General features: G+C 40.9%; 1 protein-coding gene across 2 annotated transcripts in view; it reads right to left on the reverse strand.

Moving 5' to 3' along the window:
• GTF2A1L (general transcription factor IIA subunit 1 like) overlaps nt 1-905 on the reverse strand; it is a 66493-nt gene extending 65588 nt beyond the window's left edge. The window contains exon 1 of one of the 2 annotated variants that reach the window (XM_010371751.1): nt 798-905. In XM_010371751.1, the coding sequence (XP_010370053.1) occupies nt 798-818 (21 nt within the window). In that variant the 5' untranslated portion in view covers nt 819-905. The remainder of the gene's footprint in view (nt 1-797) is intronic. The other variant, XM_010371750.2, reaches the window with a different exon arrangement.
• Nucleotides 906-15429: the final 14524 nt, after the last annotated feature.

Here is a 15429-nt window from a genome sequence, read left to right on the forward strand (position 1 = left end):
ATAGGTATTTTATGTATCTTAAAACACTATCATAAAACAGATATAATTAAAGTAGCATGTCTCTAAATTAAACAGAGCTTTTATACTGCATATATGATAACCGGAACCCATAAAATTACACAGATCTGGACAAGCATATTGCCTTTCACGAAATGTGAAGTCTGTTGAGATGAACTGGTAATAAAGATGAATCCTTCATTTTTGTTCTTTGATTCAGGTTTTTAAGATTGATGGTCTCCTAAGTGCCACTGAGACTAGAAATTCTCACTGTGCAAATTAAGTGTCCGTTAGGCATAGGAGGGTAATGTAGGTTGTACACTTAAGCATTAAGTTGTTAAAGGACGAAGAAATGGGCGGGTAGGGAAAGATACTAAAAACGTGGGGAGGTAACATGAGAATCACATTGTTATTTCAAGCAGTAAATAATACAGCTTGGAATTAACAATGTCCACGGTAAAATTAACACAACCGAACTTGGGGGTTTTCTAACGTCTAGGAAACCAGGAGGGTTGAGGGGGAGTTCCACCTCTAAACACCCCAACTAGATAGCCTCAGTTTTGGTGAAAAGAGGAAAAGGACACTTGTTTCAGCGGAGCTGGCCCAACTTCCTGCTGAACTACTGGACCTCATCAGCTTCCTCCAACACAGAGGTGAGGAAGAGCCCCAGCCTCTAAAGAAGAGGGGTTATGACAATCTGTCAAGTGTCAGGGGGAAACAAAAGGGTGTGCAGAGTTCCGCTGCTGTGAACCAGGACTCCCAGGGCTCTCCCTCTACACAGAGCTTGAGGTCCTCCTTACCACCGGGTTGAAGCAAGCCATGACAGCACCTCCAGCACCTGGCCCTTTGCGCCTGCGCGGCACTCAGTGCACGCGGAGGGAAACACTGGGCACGTTTTAAACGATGTAAGGCCGCTGCGCAACCGCGGAGAACGCCGGGGGTGTGGCTGGGCAGAAGAGAACGTTAATAGATGGAGCCGGCTTAACTGGAGGCAGGGCCAGGGCGGAGAGGCGGTCCGCCTGTGTGGGAAAAGAGACCCGCTAAAACGGATGGTTAGGTTGGGTCTAGCCGGTTTTGGGCCGTTCACAGGTTGTTTCCTCAATCTGCGAAAGATGAAGAAAATCGAGGAGGGGCAATGCAGGGGTAGATCTCAGTCTAACTTCAACTTTGAAGAAGATGGGGAAAGCAAAGAGGGGAGACTAGTGGTATCTGTCCTCTGCATTTACCAATTTTCATTCTTCCCCCTACATCCTACTCACAGCTGAACTCCATTTTTTGTTGTATAAAAATACAACAAGAGACAAATTTTTCTAAGACTTGTCGGCGTGGTACAGCGGCATCAGCAGCATCTGGGAACTTGTTAAATATGCAAATGATGGGTCCCACCCCAGCTCTCCTGAATCAGACTGGAGGATGGAGCCTAGCATTCTGTAAATTTAACATGCTCTCCAGGTGATTCCGATGGGCGCTGTAATGAGACCCACTGACATAAGACATAAGGGTCTCAATTTTGGGTGCACATTAAAATCACCCGGAGAGCTGAAAAAAAAAGTTTAGTGCCTGAATCCCACTCGGCAGAATCTGATTCTAATATGCAGCCAAGGTGGAAAACCACTGCTAAAATAAAGTCAGCAGCTAATACCTTCCTGTCTCCTTTTTCCTCCTTAGGCAGAAATCACCGGCTGTCTACCTACAATAATTCTCCCTCCTGAAGGGCAGAGCATCTTGGGGAGTACCTTACCTAGCTAAGCTGAGGATAGATGTAAGCACAGATAACCTGGAGGATTCGAAAAGGGAAGAAGTCACCATCTGTTGCCACAACTCCGCCTTTTTTTTTTTTTTTTTTTTTTTTTTTTTTTTTTGGCAGGGTCTCACACTGTTGCCCAGGCTGCAGTACAGAGGCATGCCCACAGCTCGCCGCAGCCTCTACTTCCTGGGCTCAAGCAACCCACCCACTTCAGTCTCCCAAGGAGCTGAGGCTACAGGTGTGTGTGCCACCACGCCCAGCTATTTTGTGTGGGTGTGTGTGTGTATATTTTGTAGAGACAGGGTTTCACCATGTTGCCCAGGCTGGTCTCAGACTCTTGGTCTAAAGTGATCCACCAGCCCCAGCCTCCCAAAGTGCTGGAATTATAGGCATGACTCACCGCACTTGGCCACAACTCTTCTAAAGAGCCCTTCTAGCCTGCAAATAGGTCTTGACCTAACCAGATGGATAAGTTATTTGATGATTTAAAACCCTATTAGATTTAAAATTGGCTGTTTATGTATTTATTTCTGCAAGTAAGTGCAGTAGAGCTGTTTATCCCCTACCACTCTGTATGTGATTTGCCTGGGTCAGGTACCTTATGGTTTGTGAGTTTCAAGTAGCTGATTTATATGACAATCTTTAGAAAAGTTTCCTACATTGAAAACTATTAGAAATTTCTTTTACAAAAAGCCAAGAAGTATATATGGTAATTTTTAATGGTTATATCTCTCTACCTGGCAATTTACTACCAGGAGTGTTCAAAGTGACTTATCTTTCACCCAAAGTAGGAAAACCTAAAAGCAGTCATTGATTCCTACTGATATTATAAAATCCAATTAAATTATTCAAGCTGGGAAATAAGAAAGCTAAAAGGGTCTCTTGTTTTCCATCTTTTTCATAGCAAGGTTTTAAAGCTTTATTTCTATATGCTTAGGATTGGTAATCACCTAACTTTCTGTGACAGCATACTGTTTTACTTTATTATGCATACTACCCTTCTCAGAACTATACTGTAGATCATGTATATTTTTCAAATTATTCTTGGATCTTGGTACCCATAAAAAGTGTAACTAAAAGCTGAATTGTTATTTCTTAGTACACTCAGTATACTCAAGTTATGGAAAGGCTATGTAATGTTAGCAGAGAAATGTCAGCAAATTTCCATTTGCCCTTTGCAGTCTGTATGAATGGTCACTAGTCATTTCTTCCCAGTAACAGGCAATGACTACTAGAGGAGGTATGCTTTAACACAAGTTCTAGGTGAATCCAAGTTGCAAATCTGCCACATGGACCTGTAGTAGCCAGTTTTCAAGATGGCCCCCAGTGATCCCTGCATCCTGGTATTGACCACTTGATGTTGTCCCCTCCTACCTTGTACCATGGTTTGTCTGGTTTACCAGCAAAATAAAGAAGTAGTAGTAGCATATCACTTTTGAGATAAGGTTATTCATAGCTGTGGATTCTTTCTTGGGCTCACTCTCTCATTTTGGAGGAAGCCAGCTGTCATGTCATGAGGATACTCACATAGCTTATGGAGGGGTCTGTGTGGCAAGGAACTGAGACTCCAACTCACAGTCAGCAAGTATGAGAAACCTGCAAACAGTCACATAAGTAAGCTTGGAAATAGATCCTTCCCCAGTTGAACTATCAGATGATTGAAGCCCTGATAAGCTTGACTACATATCTTTGAGTTATCTTGAACGAAATCTACCCTCTAAGCATCTCCTAGATTCCTAATCCTCAGAAACTGAGATCATGAATATTTGTAATTTTATTTGCAGTTACATTTTGGGTAATTTGTTACACAGTGTGAAATAACTAAACCAGTGCCCATTCTCTGATTGGACTGTCCCTCATTGTAATCTCAAGTGTCTTGAATGCCCTCACCAGTCACAAGAGCATTTGAAAAGTATGTAAAAGAATCTTTTAACACTTATGTTTGATAGCTTATCAGATTATCATGAAACACACAGAATATTATAGTCATAATGGTTACATTTCTTTTGTCAGTTTTTTAAACTCAGAGAGGAAGTATGTTGCATACACAAACCACTTTATTTAGAGAGAGAAACAGGGTCTAGGTCTGTCACCCAGGCTGGAGTGCAGTGGTATGGTCATAGTTCACCGCAGCCTCGAACTCCTGGCCTCAAGCAATCCTCACACCTCAGCCTCCCAAAGTGCTGGGCATGAGTTGCTGCATCCAGCCCACAAGGTACTTTTGACACTAAAGTTGAAATTTCAAGATCCTACAGCCTCAATGAGGCAATTTTACAGTGACTATTTTTTGTTAGTAAATAAAGAATAGAAAAGAAATGCCGAAACTTAGTCCTTTTTTAAGTACTTATTCCTTTGAAATTACACCTCTGCCAAAGCATAAAGCTCCTCCTTAACTGGCCAACACAATTTGGAGCATCAGATTTTCATTTTTCTCCTACTTTGTTTGGAGACCATAATATATAATATATATTTATAACTGATAATACCAGTTTTTGCAACATTTAAGCAAATCTTAATAATCAGATTAATTTTCCTCCCCGTATGTTCTCATTACTTTTGCCTGGAGGTGTTAGTGATACTCTTCTGAAAGTAAAGAAATAATTTCACTTTGCTAAAACCAAAACCTGAAGTTGGCTTCTTGAAAGAATTACAAGGATAGCTTGTAGGGATATTAGTAATAGATTGCCATGATCCTGAAGCCTCTACTCAGAACACTGTGAAGATAATACTGACAGAGTGGAATCAGTGAAAACAGCCTAACAAAACCTCCGACTTCAGTATATCAACTTTTAACAGCTCACTGGCTTTTCTAAACTACCAAAAACCACCTATAGGATACTGCATCTCAGAAAGGGTGGTGTGAGAGTAACTGAGTCAAATTGTCAAGTACTTTGGATATACATAGTGTCTAGCTTTAGATTGGTATGAAATTAACAATGCAAATAGATTTAATTTTTATTTACTTCAAAAATGCAAAAAAAATTTTATTTTCCTATCCAAACAGGGTGGTTCAACATAAAGGCTGACATTGTTGTGTCTGTTTTGTATTTTATCTTTTGTTAGAGATAAATAAATGACGATACTTAAAAAAAAAAAAAAAAAAAAAAGAAATAATTTCACTTTGCTTATTGTGAGCAAAAGCCATATTTATGAAGTCCTTTTGTTGGATAAAAATCTAAAGAAAGGTTGGGAGTGGTGGCTCACCCCTGTAATCCCAGCACTTTGGGAGGCCGAGGCGGGCAGATCACCTGAGGTCAGAAGTTCAAGACCAACTTAGCCAACATAGTGAAACTGCCTCTACTAAAAATACAAAAATTAGCCGGGGTGGTGGTGCACACCTGTAATCCCAGCTACTCGGGAGGCTGAGGCAGGAGAATGGCATGAACCTGGGAGGCAGAGGTGCAATGAGCCAAGATAATGCCACTGCACTCTAGTCTGAGTGACAAAGTGAGACTCGGTCTCATAAAAGAAAAAAAGTAAAGAAAAATATTTTAGAGACAGCCCATTATTTTTCACATATTAAACTTTACAGTCAATTACAAAGTATTTCAATAATTGTATAGACTGTAAATAATTATTTATTAGTGATTAAAATGCAAGTTAGTATTTGAGCGTGACTTAAGGCAGCAAATATTCATAATTAACTTCTGAACATTTTGCAACCAGTGCATTAAACCCAGCAGTATTGTGTTTCTCTGACTCTGTTTCATCCTTTACATCTTATAGGAAATGAAAATCCGGATAATCTCTGCCTCACCCTGTAACTTTGAAATGGTTACAGTGTTAGCAGTTCTGATTTATTTTATACTCTGCACTTTTGTAACATTTTCCATTTTCTAATACAGCTCCAAAATCAACTTGCTTTATTTGAACATCAGATTCTATTCCACCATGATGAATTCCTCCTCCCACTCCAACAAGATTTCAGTTAAAGTGACCTGTATGACACAATGCAATGGAACACTGTTAATGAGTATATGACTGCCTACTTCAAAATATTTTAATATTCGAGAGATGTATATATTGTGCACATATTACTAATTATAATTAACCCATGAAAACTATGTAGGATGACTTCAAACACAATTTTCCTCATCACTACTTTTTCAACATTCTCATCAAGGTCTTGATAAGGATTCAGTAATTTCCTAGCTAACAAATGGTTATACTTTCATTTCTTTAATCATAGTGCATATAATCATACATGAACATAAAGTATTAGCAAGAATAATGTTTATTGTCTCCAGTTAATTCTCCAACCTAGATAAGGTGGAGATAAAGACAAATAATCTGAACCTAAGGCTATGACCTGCAGAAAACCAACCAGCTTTCTTCCCTCAAGAACTGTGCTTTTCTTTTTCCTAGTTTATCTCATTTTATAAGAGGTAAGTGGCAGCATCTTGACTGTTCTATTCTATTGTCTTAGATGCTTCAAATATTGGGAGAGGCAGGGACAACATAAAATAAACACACTTCGTCCTATTCATCCTGCTACGAACAGCTGAAATGTTATATATCTAAACATAAGAAGACTCTGAAAAGTGGGGAGAATATGGCAGATCAATTATAGACCACGCAATCCCAAGGGCCACATAGCAGTGAGTTCTCCGATTTTCTTTTTGCCTCCCATATCCTAGATTGGGTGCTGGGGAAGCTGGCAACCCAGAAATACCAATGGTCACAGAGAGGAAACATAAAAAAGCTTGCTTTTTCTAGCCAAGGGACCAAGAAAGGGTCATCAAGGCAGAAAACTTTTAGACAATAACCACTCTGTTCTATCCAGACACCACAGAAAACCACTGTGGCCCCTTTCCTACCACTATCATCCCTACTTGTGATTGCATTTTCTTTCGGCTTTGAAAGTGGCAATGTCATGGTCCCATAAATTTAAGTACACTGTAATTTGTAGAGTTCCATTTATTCCCTAAATTATAGTACCTAGGATTGTACTGGCTACATAAAAGGTTCCTAACAAATACTTGTGTTTGCTTATATGTGTTTACATGGGATGAGCTAGTGAATGATTCTTTATGTGAACGTTTTCCATTTGAAGTTACATTTTATTGTTATGTGGACAGATCAAGGAAATTAAGCATGGGATATTGTTTCAAGTACAAGAAAAAAAACCATCTACAGCCACACAAGGGTTCCAAGATACCTTTAACAAGAGACAGATGTTTTCATTTCACGATGAGAAATAACACTCCTTGGCCATGCGCGGCGGCTCACGCCTGTAATCCGAGCACTTTGGGAGGCCGAGGTGGGTGAATTGCTTGAGTCTGGGAGTTCGAGCTGACCAATAGAGTGAAACTCTTTCTCTACTAAAAATACAAAAAATTAGCCAGCCATGGTGGTGCGTACCTGTAATCCCAGCTACTTGGGAGGCTGAGACACAAGAATCACTTGAACCCGGGAGGGGGAGATTTCAGAAAGCCAAGATCAGGCCACTGCCCTCCAGCCTGGGAGACAGAGCAAGACTCTGTCTCAAAAAGAAAAAGTAAAAAAGAGAGAGAGAAATAACACTTCCTTGATAAGTTGCTGGGTGTTAAATGAGAAAACACAATCCCAGACAAGCAATAGGTGCCAAAAAGCTAAGGGTGCATCCTCTTCGCTTTTACCAGCTTTCAAAACCAAGATTAAATCAAATTTTAAAACAAACATTTTAATATTTTCTAACCCCTCGGATATGTGTGTGTGTGTTTACTTTTTAAAGGGCATTTGCAACCATAAGTGTAATAGATTTTAAATTTATTGAGGACTTAGGCTGTGTATTATTCATTCTTATATGCCCCTTGAGCTCCTAGCATAGTACCTCAAATATGAAAAACATTCATTAAAAGTTATTGATATGAACTTATTCTTAAGCTGTTATAAAATGGAATTTCTAGCCTATAGGTGGGGGAAAATTAGGGATTAAAATGCAACTATCATAGGGAGAAAAGTAGTGCATTTATCTAAATTTATCCAATCATTCATTCATGTAGTGTTTCTTATTGAACACATAGGTCATAATCTCTGGCCAGGGGATTAGCCCCATACCACTGGCATTGCTCCTACCATCACCTACCACCACCCCTGCAGAAGGTTCTCTTCCCAGAAAAAGAGAAATAACTGTGGGCAGAGCCACCCCAGTCAAAACCCCAAAGAGGGTGGGTAAAAAGAAAAAAAATACAAGTAATTACAATATAACAGGATTAGTGTGTGTGTGGTTCAGCTGACCTGAATGGGGAGGGCCAGGGAAGGCTTCTTAGAATTAGCCCCCTAAACTGAGGTCTGTGGAATGAGTAAGGGACAGAGGAAGGGGGCAAGGAAGAGTATTCCAGGGAGAGGAAACTGTAGCAGCCAAAGCTTGGGGCTTGAGAACATGGGGGGTTTGAGAACATGATAGGTTTGAGGAAATGAGAGCAGTTTGTTTGGTTTGGCTAAAGGATAGAGAATAAGGCAAGCTGTGGTGAAAGCTAAGTCTCCCTGGTAAGCAAATGCAAGATAATGTGTCCTTTCCTGACTGCAGCACAAAGGGTGGACTGGAGGATGGAGGACAGCCACACTGAAGGCAGAGAAGCAGTTAAAGGTCTGTGGGGTTTGGAGGAATAAGTAGCTCCATTGGAAAATCCTGCAGCAGAAGAACACCAAGATCTAAGTTACTGATATCTACCCTTCCATGGCCCTCAATCACATAAGGCAAAAAGAGGGAGGGGGAGAGACTCTAAAAGCCTTGAGGAGGTACGGGGGAAGGGGCTGGAGCATCACTGACGGAGGAAGAGGCAATAAAAGAGGGCTACAAACATCGTCTAGTTCACAATCTTACCCAAGGCCATCTCTGATCCCAGCGTGAGTTTAATATAGAATGTGTCCTTTTCCACAATGACTACTTAGCAAAGCCTTTGAAAAGTGTTTCAGAATATCTCAAAATTATCCACTGGAGAGGCAGGCTCTTGGCATTTAACAATGCCACTGTTCAAAGATGCTCTTTCCTTGTCCTTTTCATGGCACTTGAGGACCTTTGGGTGGAATTCTCTCTGAGCAGTGTGAAAATATCAAAATAAAACTCTATGGAAAAGGACAAGCACTGCTCTGAGGTGGCATCTCCCACCCCCGCCCGGCCACTCACAGCTCTATAGCGTCTCTCTCAGAGATGAAAAGCAGAAAAAGGAACTGAATTCTAGAGTGCTCACAAATGGATTTCCCAAATCAGAGCTGCCTTAACCATTTATTCCCTGTTAGAGGGAATTGATCATCTCAGTTCCAAAATCACAATAATGTCCTTTTTAAGTCAGTGTAGTTAATATTAAAGCATTAATAGCAGTGACATCCACAGCAACCTCTGTCATGAAAAAAGAAAAAAAAAAAAAACCCAGTAAAGAACATGTATTAAAAGAAGTGATCAAACTTTTCAAGAAAACAAAATTAGGCTGGGTGCAGTGGCTCACACCTGTAATCCCAGCACTTTAGGAGACCGAGGTGGGCAGATCACTTGAGGTCAAGAGTTTGAGACCAGCCTGGCCAACATGGTAAAACCCTGTCTCTACTGAAAATATAAAAATAGGCCAGACATAGTGGCAGGCACCTGCAGTCCCAGCTAATTGGGAGGTTGAGGCAGGAGAATCACTTGAACCCAGGAGGCAGAGGTTGCAGTGAGCTGAAATCGCACCACTGCACTCCAGCCTAGGTGGCAGAGTGAGACTCCCTCTCAAAAAAAAACAAAAACAAAAACAAACAAACAAAAAAAAAAAACCCAAGGGAAAAAAAAGAAAATTAAAGTAGGTAATAAAGTGTCCTTAAAGAAACAGGATTCTCCTTCTCTGGGACGGTGAAAAGTCTCTGAATCCCACATTCCACTTCTGGGGAAAAAACTAAGAAAACACCTTAGATAATAGGCCTACATTCATCTGTACCCATAGACTCTGTCTTGCCTCATTGCCGTGGATGAACTGTTTGTGCTTTTGTCTGTCAGTCCCTCTGCTGGTGCCTTGGGTCCCTTCTCCTCTCATCTGCTCAGAGATATGGCCCTAGCAATTGTCTCCCTCTCTCCTTTGCATCATTAATTTTCTTTTTTCTTCCCCGCCGCCCACCCGCCCCCCATCCACCCCGCCACTCTGTCACTCAGGCTGGAATACAGTGGCACGATCCCAGTTCACTGCAACCTCCGCCTCCCGGGTTCAAGCGATTCTCCTGCCTCAGCCTCCAGAGTATCTGAGACTACAGGTGTGCACCACCACACCCGGCTAATTTTTGTACTTTTAGTATAGACCGGGTTTAACATGTTGGCCAGGCTGCTCTCGAACTCTTGACCTCAGATAATCCACCTGCCCCAGCCTTCCAAAGTGCTGGGGCTACAGGCGTGAGCCACCGGGACCTGCTGTATCATTAATTTTTCTTTCACCACTGGATCACTGCCAATTTGTGGAAGTATTCATCATCCAGTGGTGTACCAAGTATGGGGAAGTGGGCAGTCCTGGGCACAGGCAATAATGAGAAGCATTGTTTTTTGATAATTTAAACACAATGATAAAACAACAGAAAATCAGTCTGCTTTTGATTATCACCATGTTCTGGCAATTCTGGCAAAGGAATGTCCATAGTTAAATACTCTATCTCCTCTCCCCACCAATTTTTTATTAAATATTGGCATACATTCTAAACAAATCGGTGCAATTATTGTTGAGTTTTAATAATGCAAATGAAAGATTCAAATCACATTTTTTTTTTTAGATTCTTAGCGTATTAATAAACATTGTATCCTACATAGAGGTTAATTTGGAGGCCTCCCAGTTATACACTTGGACCTCTGACACATGTGGACTGATACCCACAGTCATCTGGGGATTCATAATGGTCTAGGTGCAACGTGTGTCTTCATTCCTTTGGTACCATGTATTCTTGGATTTAAATGATATATTTAAAATAAACTGTGACAGTAAAGATGAAGAAATATAATTTAGGTTACTTCTTTTGTTTTGTTTTGTTTTGGTTTTGTTTTAGATGGAGTTTTGCTCTGTCGCCCAGGCTGGAATGCAGTGGTGCGATCTTGGCTCACTGCAACCTCCACCCTCCTGGTTCAAGCGGTTCTCCTGCCTCAGCCTCCTGAGTAGCTGGGATTACAGGACCCTGCCACCATGTCTGGCTAGTTTTTTGTTTTGTTTTGTTTTTTGTTTTTTTCCTAGTAGAGATGGGGTTTCACCATGTTGGCCAGGCTGTTCTCAAACTCCTGGCCTCAAGTGATCCACCTGCCTTGGCCTCCCAAAGTGCTGGGATTACAGGCGTGAGCCACTGCGCCTGGCCAATTTTTTTGTTTGTTGGTTTGTCTGAGACAGAGTCTCACTCTGTGGCCCAGGCTGGAGTGCAGTGGCACAATCTCTGTTTACCGCAACCTCTGCCTCCTGGATTCAGGGATTCTCCCGCCTCAAACTCCCAAGTAGCTGGGATTACAGATGCCCACCACCATGCATGGCTAATTTTTGTATTTTTAGTACAGACAGGGTTTCACCATGTTGTCCAAGCTGGTCTTGAACTCCTAGCCTCAGGTGATCCGTCTGCCTCAGCCTCCCAAAGTGTTGGGATTACAGGCATGAGTCACCGTGCCCAGCCAAACTTAGGTTACTTCAATTCTGTCATTCTGTGTGACCATTTGGAGTTTTTATCTGTCTCTTTAAATTTAAAAGTCTAAAATGGAGTGTGAATTGCAAGATACAATATTTTTGTTTAGTAAATTTTGTTTCATTACTTTATACATTAAATATTTACCATTTTTGCGTAATAATATTTTTAAATTGAAGTTTATTCTTATAATTGTGAACTGTTTTGTTACATAGCTTTGAAATGATTCCAAACACATATATAGTTTTCTATGAGTGACATATGTTTTACTGTGACAAGAACTTGCAATGTACTCCCACTTCCTTCGAAAATGTTATATCACACCTTATCAGACCCCATATGTGAGCTATTGACTTCAACTACTGGACTCCAAAATACAGTGGTGTGCTGCATAACCATGTTTCTGTCAATGAGGGACCCTTTATAAAACAGTAGTCCCAAGAGATTATAATACCGTAGTTTTACTGTATCTTTTCTTTGTTTAGATATCTTTAGATACACAAAACCATTGTATTACTACTGCCTACAGTATTCAGTATAGTAACATGCTGTTACTGAAAACAGGTATGTATCCTAGGAGCAATAGACCATACCGTATAGCCTAGGTGTGTAGTGGGCTGTACTATCTAGGTTTGTGTCAGTAAATTCTATGATGCTTGCACAACGAGTCTCCTAACAACACATTTCTCATTTTGTACATTTTCCCATTGGTAAGTAATGCATGACTTACCTACAAACCTAATAGTTTGGCAGACACTTTGAGAGCTTAGACCATGGCATGACTGCACTCTGTTGAGTTGCTTCTCCAAAAAACGTGAGCTCCAGGTGTGGCAGGGCTACGTTCTGTTAGCCTTTGGGGTCATCTCCGAAGCCTCAGCAGCAACACCCACATTGTTGCATGGAGGGACCTCCTGTGTCTGCATGGATCTCTGTTGTGTTGGTCAAGCCATTTCTCCCAAAATCCTCTCTTACAGTCATACCTCACACTTCCACTAACTTTTACTTTCCATAGAGCCTGCATTCATCCTAACTGGTGAACTAGACTTTAGTAATTTTGGAACTCACTCATTACATGGTTGATATACTTCATCTATCGAGTATATTCCCTATGAGATTTGTTCTCGTGATTCTCCCTCTTTAAGCATTGTGGGGAAAAAAATCCCTTTGTATGACAATAAGCCATGTGAGTCATGAAATCATATTTAATCACCTCCTTATTTTAACCATACCAAACAGTTTTAAAATAATAAAACAATAAAATATCCCACTAATAGTATGATTTCACAGTTGCCTAAATTGTACCTTTCACAGATACTTTACTTTTATTAAGATTCACTTAATTACTGGATAATTATTTACATAGAATATTACTATATCAACTATAATAAAGAATCAAAGTTGAAACTACTAGGTAGATACAAAAACTATGAATAAATAGGTGTGCTTTTTTATCCTGCAGGAACTTTGAAGGCATTTTTAAGATTATGAAACCAGCAACTGGTTTATAATTATTCTGAATTTGATAACAAAATTTGAAATGGGATTACCATCCTAATATGAAATGACATTGACCTGGTGAAATTCAACCAAGAAAAATTTTAAAACATTGCAGGATGTGATTAAAGCAATGGCTAAATTTATTTTAAAATATGTAATGCCTACAACACCACACATACAGTTAATGAAAATTCTGAAGAAATACAAGCTGGCATAGTCAAAGCACCTATGCTGGAAACAGAAAATGATTCAGATGACATGTGCTAAAAGGTAACAAGGAATCATTTTCCATACGCATTAACAATAAGGAAGTGAAAAACTTTTAGCAAGAGTCAACATCAAGAAGATAAAAATAATAGTAATGACAAAGAAGGAGCCAGAAAGCAGACAAAGTATCAACACTTGGGTCTTAAGGGATGTCAGGGAAGTATTAAGATCTCATCCTCCCCAGCTACTGTCCCAGTGTTCATATTGACAGCAAAACTCCTTAGAACAGCTGAAGGGGGCCAGGCATGGTGGCTCACGCCTGTAATCCCAGCACTTTGGGAGGCAGAGGTGGGTGAATCACCTGAGGTCAGGAGTTTGAGACCAGCCTGGCCAACATGGTGAACTCTTATCTCTACCAAAAATACAAAAATTAGCCAGGAGTGGTGGCGCACACCTGTAATCCCAGCTACTTGAGAAGCTGAGGCACAAGAATCACTTGAACCTGGGAGGTGGAGGTTGCAGTGAACTGAGATGGTACCACTGCACTCCAGCCTGGACAACAAGAGCAAGACTCTATCTCCAGAAAAAAGGGGTCTGAAGGGATTCATGCCATCCCACAATATGCTGTTTTGGCATATCGATTATTTTAAGCTGAAGGTGCTTGAGAAACAGAACATGCAGAAGGGCTCTGATATGGTTTGGATGTGTTTCCCCTCCAAATTTTATGTTGTAATGTGACCTCCGATGTTAGAGATGAGCCTAGTTGGAGGTATTTGGGTCATGGGGGCAGATCCCTCATGAATGTCTTCATGCTGCCCCTGCAATAATGAGTGAGTTCTCACTCTGTTCGTTCATGCAGATTTGAGCCTGGAAGACCCTCCTCTCGCTCCTGCTTCTTTCTCACCATGTGACGTGCATGCTCCCGCTTCGCCTTCTGCCATGGGTAAAAACCTCCTTGAGGCCTCACCAGAAGCCAAGCAAATGCTGGTCCCATGCTTGAGCAGCTTGCCAAACTGTGAGCCAATTAAACCTCTTTTCTTTATAAATTACTGAGTCTCAGGTATTCCTTTGTAGCGATGCAAAACAAACTAGCACAGGCTCTCTGACCTCCTCATTTCTACCTAAAAATGTATCATAAAATTTTCCATGAAAAAGGTGCCTTTCCTGTACTAAGAAGAGAAGAACATACTTATCACCAAACACTAGGAGTTGATGCCGAAATGGACCTCCACATCGAACTACTAAAACGACCCTATCTTTCATTAGTTTCCCCCATGTATTTTCTAGGCACTGTCCTACAATTTAATGCCCCGAGCCCAAGCTCCTTTGTCTTGTCACATCCCCATAATTAATTGTTCTTTGCGTGAAAAGGTATATAAGCTTCATGGCCTAATGACATCCTAGGGTCTTTACTTCCCTTTTGAAGACTGCCATGTACATGTAAAAAATATTAATAAAATCAATATGCTTTTCTCCTGTTAATCTGTCTTATGTCAGTTTAATTCTCGGACCAACCACAGAACTGAAGAGGGTAGAAGGAAATTTTGCTTCCCCTACAAAGCCATTTACTCACTGGGTCCAAATCTGCTTGAGTTTGCTTCCATTGCTGTCACTTCAATGACACTGTTTCTGTCAAGGTCACCGATTTCCATGTTGCTAGACCCAGTAGTCAACTCTCAGTTCTCATCTTACTCTAGCAGCAGCATTTGAGGAAACTCTTTACATCCTTTTTCACTTGACCCCTGGAATGAATACCATTCTCTTTTTTCTTCTACTCCAGCTACTCTTCTTCAGTGTCCTTTATGGCATTGCCCTCATTTTTCCTGACCTCTAAACTCCAGGGAGCCCAAGGGCTCAATTCTCAGCCCATTTCTAGTCTATATTCACTTCCAGGTGATCCCAGTTAGTCCCATGGCTGGAAGTGCTGATATCTCTAAGAGGCGCGTCTCTATCACAGCCCTCTTTCCTGCCTTGTACATTCAATTGCTGCTTGCTCTCTCCATTGCATATCTAATAGGCATCTCAAAGTTAGCACATCCAAACATGAATTCCTGATCTTTCTCCCCAAAACCTGCTCCTACAACACTCTTTCCCTCATCCATAAAATCAACTCCATTCTTTCATTGCTCAGGCCAAAAATCTGGCAGTGGTCTTGGTTCCCTTCTTTCCCTCACGCCCCACATCTAATCCATCGGCATACACTATTGGCTCCATGTTTCACATATGTTCCGAATTCAACCATTTTTCATCTCCTGTCACCACTCTCAATCTCTATCACCTCTCACCTGATGCTGTCATCTGAATGTTTGTGTCCCACACAAAATTCATATGTTGAAACCTAACCCCCAAGATGATGGTAGTGAAAGGTGGGGCCTTTAGGAGGT

Source organism: Rhinopithecus roxellana, chromosome 17 (assembly GCF_007565055.1).
Source record: "Rhinopithecus roxellana isolate Shanxi Qingling chromosome 17, ASM756505v1, whole genome shotgun sequence".
NCBI lineage: Eukaryota > Metazoa > Chordata > Mammalia > Primates > Cercopithecidae > Rhinopithecus > Rhinopithecus roxellana.